At 37.3% G+C, this 6,165-nt stretch overlaps 1 protein-coding gene across 1 annotated transcript; it reads left to right on the top strand.

Annotated features, from left to right (window-relative positions):
- Nucleotides 1-907: 907 nt before the first annotated feature.
- Nucleotides 908-5,214, top strand: LOC311506025 (uncharacterized protein). Its single transcript, XM_084569889.1, has 4 exons — nt 908-2,718; nt 2,813-2,987; nt 3,454-3,578; nt 3,687-5,214. The coding sequence occupies exons 1-4, from the start codon at nt 2,479-2,481 to the stop codon at nt 4,008-4,010; spliced, it is 864 nt and encodes a 287-aa protein (XP_084426015.1). The 5' UTR covers nt 908-2,478; the 3' UTR covers nt 4,011-5,214.
- Nucleotides 5,215-6,165: the final 951 nt, after the last annotated feature.

Genomic DNA, 6,165 nt, shown 5'->3' with positions numbered 1-6,165 from the left:
TTTGTTACTGTTACTGGACATTGGCTAATTTTCTGATGCACAGTGCCTAAGACTGCTGAACTCCTGTTTAGTAAAATCACACAGGGAAGAATTATTGGCAAAGTATATACAGGTACACCTGTTATATTTAATTATTATTCAGTAAAACTCAAGAATGTATGCTCTAACATGGAAGCTGACATAACGGGATCATTCTGTGTTTTTCAGTGCGTTTGTTTAACAGGCTACAAACATACAGCAGTCATCATAAGAAGTGTGAGGAGCAGTATTTTAAGTTCCAGATCTGTCAGGCAGAAAGAGAACGTCAGCACACCCACCAGCTTCAGTTCAAAAAAGTATATTTTGGTCCACTATATAGCATTGAGTGCAGTGAAAGTTATGTATGTTATTTAGGCTATTAAAAGACAGGAATTTAACATTTAAATAGGCATAGAATGGATATCTAAGAAATGTCCTGTTGTCCCTCTCTTTTTCTGCAGGCTCATGTTGTAGATGGCAAAATGATAATTAAGGTGCAGTATCAAAACCGCAAGAAATACATCAAGTTACAAGATGCTGATTTTGAAGAATTCATTTCTGAAGGTAAATGTTGCTATTGTTATATGAATAACCAGTAATTCAGACTGAGTGAAAGTCATTACATCTTATAATTTAAACAATTTGCTATGTGATGTTGTCTTTAACCTCATCACTAAGTGAGAGAAAAGTTCTCCATTCATGTGGACAAGATTACCGTGGAAGATGATTCCGGCACTGAGGTGGATGAAGCAGTGTTTGCAGAATTATGCACAATGGAAGGGATTTGCTTTGTTATCAAGGACAGTTGTGGCAATGGTAAAGTTTAACTTTAATCATTTATTATTTTTTACATTGCATTAACAACAGAGGTCATTTCAGATGCTCCTGTTGCATGGAATTAATTATTAATATTACTATTATTACTTAGTATTTTAAGATTAGCATGTTAAGAGTTTAGATGCCTGATGGAAAGTGTTAACTGATTAATAATTTTTTGTTTGTTTTTTGGCTGATTGTAGCAGTTCTCTCTGGATTGTTATGTTCAGTCAGGGAGGATATGATTCACAAATATGCAGAAAATAAGGTGAATTGTTTATTATATCTTATGCTCTTAGATTCAGGCACATCTCAGTCATCAGCTCCATCCACACCACTATCCTCACCCAGCGGGAGTTTCCTCTCTGTGTCCATTAGTAGCAGCGACAGTGAAACATCAAGACCATTTAAGCGATCAAGAATGGATGATGAGGCCTTTCAGAGTTCTTCAGCCAGAGATGTGAGTTTGTCCTCTAATATTTGTTTTAAATCGTATCTAAATTTTCAGTATCACCTTTCTGATTTAATTTATGTCCTTTTTGTTGTTGTTGTTGTTGTTGTTTTAAACTGCCATCCAACAATTTAACAGTAAGGATAAAAACATGTCAAGCGTGTTGTGTTCTCAAAATCTGTCTTTTTCCTTAGGAATCATTGATCATGTTGAAATCTGAAAGTAGTTAGCTGCTCTAGGTTTAAATCAAAACTGCAAAATATACCTTTGGGACAAGGCCAGATGGTTTGGCCTTGTTAGAAGTATACATTGTACCATTTCACTCCGTTATTCAGTATTGTTACTATCTGTTTAGCTGATAAAGCAGATCCTGCAGACAAAACCAGGAGGGACAACAGTGCTTGATGAATATGAAGAAACTGGGATGTTGTGTGACAGAACAAGAAGGCAGATGGTTAACATTCTTGCGGCACACATGGTTGAGACAGAAGGGTAAGTTAGGTTTAGATATTTCACAGCTATTGAACCTCTTGTTGTTTTGTTTTCCTTTTTACATCAATTCACATACTCCAAGATTATTAAACTTTAGGTATGTAAATGGTTTGGGGCTAAATTAGTGATAGTTTGCCATCAGTAATGTCCAGTTGGGAAAGGACATCAGTTGTTGCTTGATTGCGATTGGAGAAAAAGCAGCAATGACAGTAATGAGCTCAACTCTGCACTAGATGACTCACGTTATTGAAGTAATGTTCAGCCCTATAAAGTACTTGTACATGTAAGCAAGGAACAATTTCCCTTTTTTTTTCTTTGCAGGAGAATCCCTCAGCGAGTCACTAAAGAGAAATATGCGTTGGGAATTGTCACCTTGTTCCCTGCATTAAAAGATCCCCTCTCTAGGAAAGGATATGTAAGTTATGCATTTTTCTTAATTACATACTTTAGTTAAAAATATATTTTTGCACTACAAAATAATAATAACGTGTGGATACGCTTGACACCATACCGTACCCCTATTGCTAATTAATACACAAATAAAATTATGGATTCACTATTGCTGATTATGAAGTTTACTTGTGTCTCTGTCCTTTTTTTGTAAGGAACATTTTTATGACAACGAAAGTGGCTCTGGATTTCTGGCATGGCGGCTCAAGACAATTCAGAGAAAGACAAAACTTGTGTCCAAGGAACCTAAAATGCAGACAGCAAGAGGAGGTGGTCCAAGACAGGAGAGAGAGGTGCCTCAGATTGGTGGTCAGTTGGACGATGAACGTTGTGAAGAGATTATATCTTTGATGAACCACACGAGTGATGGAAAAATTATTCTGCAAAAAATGAAGGAGACCTTTGAGTATAGACAGCGCCTCATCCACAATCGTGATGAATCACACACTGTACTCTCAGTGTTTCCAAGGTTCCTGGACACGAAAGGGCTGGTAATTATTGGCATATTTTCAATTCTTAGCTATAAGCCTAGCTTAGAAATGTAAATTTAACCAAAAATGTTCTTTCATTTCTCTGTTGCCGCAGATACATCAAGATTTCTGTCTCCTCTTTGGACCAGAAACATCTGCCAAACTTCTTGAGAAATGGCATACATTCTATAAAAGCAAGGTGATCAGAGAAGCAGAGAGCCTGATTACCACGCCAGTGCTCCATAGTTTGCTGAAGTCTGCCAGGAAACAGCACAGTGATGATTGCCCAGGTATTCTATTAAAGGCTAAATAAAATGATTTCAATAAATTGAGTCATACGCAGTACTTAAAGGGATAGTTCAGATTATTTGATGTGGGGTCGTATGCAGTATTTATTGGTACAGTGGATAGAGGTTGATGCAGCCCCAACTTTGAGAAGCAGAGGAGCACAGAATATTTTTTGCTGCTGACCCTGTCTGCAGCAGTTCATTGCTTCCATGCCGGTACACGTCTCTGCTTCTCAAAAATAGAGGTGTGCCAACCTCCATCTACTGTAGTTTATACACTGACTCCCCATAACTAAGTCATACATCCTCATTTCAAATAATCTGAACTATCCTTTTAACAGATTCCTGGTCCTTTGGGCCCAGAAACCCTGAGACGGTCAGGGGCAGTTGGTTAAATGGCCAGGGAGTTGAGGTTAAAAAAAGGAAAGAAACTTGCGATCAAAAAATATTTTTTTTTTTTTTCTTACAGAGTGGGACAGTGATATGGCATCTTTCCTGCTGCTCCTGCATATCCTACCACCTCAGCCTACTAAAAAGAAAACACCGAAGATCAGTGCAGCTCAGGCCATGGACCATCTAGTTGTGTTTCACAAGGTATGTATCAGGCCACAGTATGCAATTTAATTGGGAAATGTGGCACAGACAAAAAGACAATATTACAATGTAACTTGTTACTTATGTTACTTATTATTTCCCCCACAGTCATGTAGGAGCCTAGACGAACACATTGAGAACCAGGAGGGACATCACCAGCCATATCTTCTTGCGTCTGGAACCTGCAAGCAGGCCATCAGCACTTACTACATTGTGATAGACAAGAAGCTCATCCCCTGCCAGGGAACCACGTCATTGGCAGCTGTTGATGAACTCTTTAAGGTGCACTTCGTTTTCAGTGTAAGTTATGATGCTGCTCTCAACAACATGTACACATTCCTGCAGACAACAGTCTATGGTGTGGATGTTGACACAACTAAAGAAAGTCCAAAGGTGAAGGAATTGAGAGCCAAGTTGATGAACAGGAGCTAAGAGCCAAGTTCTTATACAATGTATATGTGTACATCATTGCATGATACACCTAGTGCAATTATGCAGCACTTTATTTGCATAGGCTATCTTTGTTTTTTGGAAAAAAGTCTTAGTCTACAGTATTTGTGTTGGCACATCAAAGAAAGCCTTATGGCAAAGAGCCAAATACCTGAATAGAGGCAAAGAGTTCTTGAACTATGTATAGGTGTTATATTTGCAAATCTTTGCATGATGCACCTAGTGCATTAATTCAGCACCTTAAGTTTTTTCATGGGTTATATCCAGGTAAAAAGTTTGTTGTTCTTTGTGCTCAAGAAGGGTGTTCATTGCAGTTTAAAAGTTTTGCAGGTTTTAGAAAGCATTTAAATATTTGTCATAGTACTGTTAACCTGGGAACAAGCAATGATGTAAGTATGCAAAAACATCAGTCAGACTTCAATGAACAGAGCTCACAACAAGATGCCTCTGATATGGATCTAGATGTGTCAAGTCAACCTTCAACATCTCATATGTCAAAAGATCAGGCAAAAGATATGTGCGCTTCAATCATAGCAAAGTTACAGGGCAGTGGTGTTGCCAACAATATTGTGTTATCTGTTGTTGAAAGCATGGAGGAGTATGTTAGTGAAGTTCATGCAAATCTTAAAGAACAAGTGTTAAGTGCAGTGCCTACTGATAATCCCAGTAGAAATGCAGTGGAAGACATCTTCAGGAATACTTTCAATCCATTCAGTGACTTAAACACAAACTCTAAATGGACTAAATATTTTAGTGAAAAATGGGGTGTTGTTGAACCGCTAGAAATTCACTTAGGAGTGAGATATGATTCAAAGAGAAACAAAGTATCTGGAGTATATGAGCAGGTACCAGTAAACGACACTTTCATTTATGTACCCCTGTTAAAAACCTTAGAGTTCATTTTCAAGAATGAAGATGTTTGTTGTCACATTAACAGATCTGTTGTTCTTGGTAGCTTATACAAAGATTTCTGTGATGGAAAATACTTCAAAAATCACCCATTATATTCAAAATTTAAAAATGCATTACAAATCCAAATTTACTATGATGATTTTGAAACATCAAATCCACTAGGGTCGAAACAAGGCATTCATAAGCTTGGATGTTTATATTTTACACTCCGCAATTTACCACCACGTCTGAATTCTTCGCTGATGAACATCCATCTCATTTCTTTGTTTCACTCCCAAGATGCAAAAAAATATGGCATTGACAAAATACTTTATCCGTTTGTAGAAGATGTCAAGGTACTGAACAACCTGTCTATGGCACCATAGCACAAGTAACAGGCGACAACTTAGGTCTGAACTCAATTCTTGGTTATGTGGAATCTTTCACTGCTAACTACTATTGCAGAATGTGTCTTATTGATAGAGCAACCGCTCAAACAGTGTTTAGTGAAAATGATCCACGTGTGATGTTGCGCACTAAATTAACCAATGAGAATCATTACAACTATCTTGTCGAGAATCCAAGAGAAAATTCTTGTTTTGGGATCAAACGCAATAGTATACTGAATTCCTTGACATATTTCAATGTATCTGATAACTTTGTGTTTGATATAATGCATGATATCTTAGAAGGAGTAGCACAGTATGAGATTAAGTTGTTGTTTGAATATTTGAAACAGAATTTTATTTCTGATGAAAACATACTCCAACGTGTATATGCATTCAACTATGGCTTCATGGATAGAAAGAATCGTCCAACACACATAAACATGTTTTGTACTGGCAATAGTATTGGGCTGAATGCCAGTCAAACATTATGCCTTATTCGTAACCTGCCGTTAATATTTGGAGATGTTGTACCAGAAGCTGACACACACTGGCATTTGTTGTTACTGTTGTTACATATTGTTAACATTGTGTTTTCCCCATGTATTACGGAGGGTATGACTATATTTTTAAAACATCTTATTGAAGAGCACCATAGATTATTCACCGATTTGTATCCTCAAAATAATTTGATCCCAAAACACCACTTCATGATCCATTATCCTGAATGTATACGCCAAATTGGTCCTTTAGTACATGTTTGGAGTATGAGGTATGAGGCAAAACACAAATTCTTTAAGTCCAGCTTAAAAAACTTCAAGAACATAACCAAGTCCCTTGCAAAGAAACACCAAACAGCT

The sequence above is a fragment of the Chelon labrosus genome, assembly GCF_963514085.1.
Source record: "Chelon labrosus genome assembly, chromosome: 21".
NCBI lineage: Eukaryota > Metazoa > Chordata > Actinopteri > Mugiliformes > Mugilidae > Chelon > Chelon labrosus.
The sequence above is the reverse complement of the archived record's forward strand: the minus strand, read 5'-3'. Positions and strand labels throughout refer to the sequence as shown.

Coding starts and splice junctions, on each gene's coding strand:
- LOC311506025 (XM_084569889.1), top strand. CDS start 2,479: ATGCAGACAGCAAGAGGAGGTGGTCCAAGACAGGAGAGAGAGGTGCCT. Junction 2,719..2,812: donor TCCTGGACACGAAAGGGCTG/GTAATTATTGGC, acceptor CTGTTGCCGCAG/ATACATCAAGATTTCTGTCT. Junction 2,988..3,453: donor GCACAGTGATGATTGCCCAG/GTATTCTATTAA, acceptor TTTTTCTTACAG/AGTGGGACAGTGATATGGCA.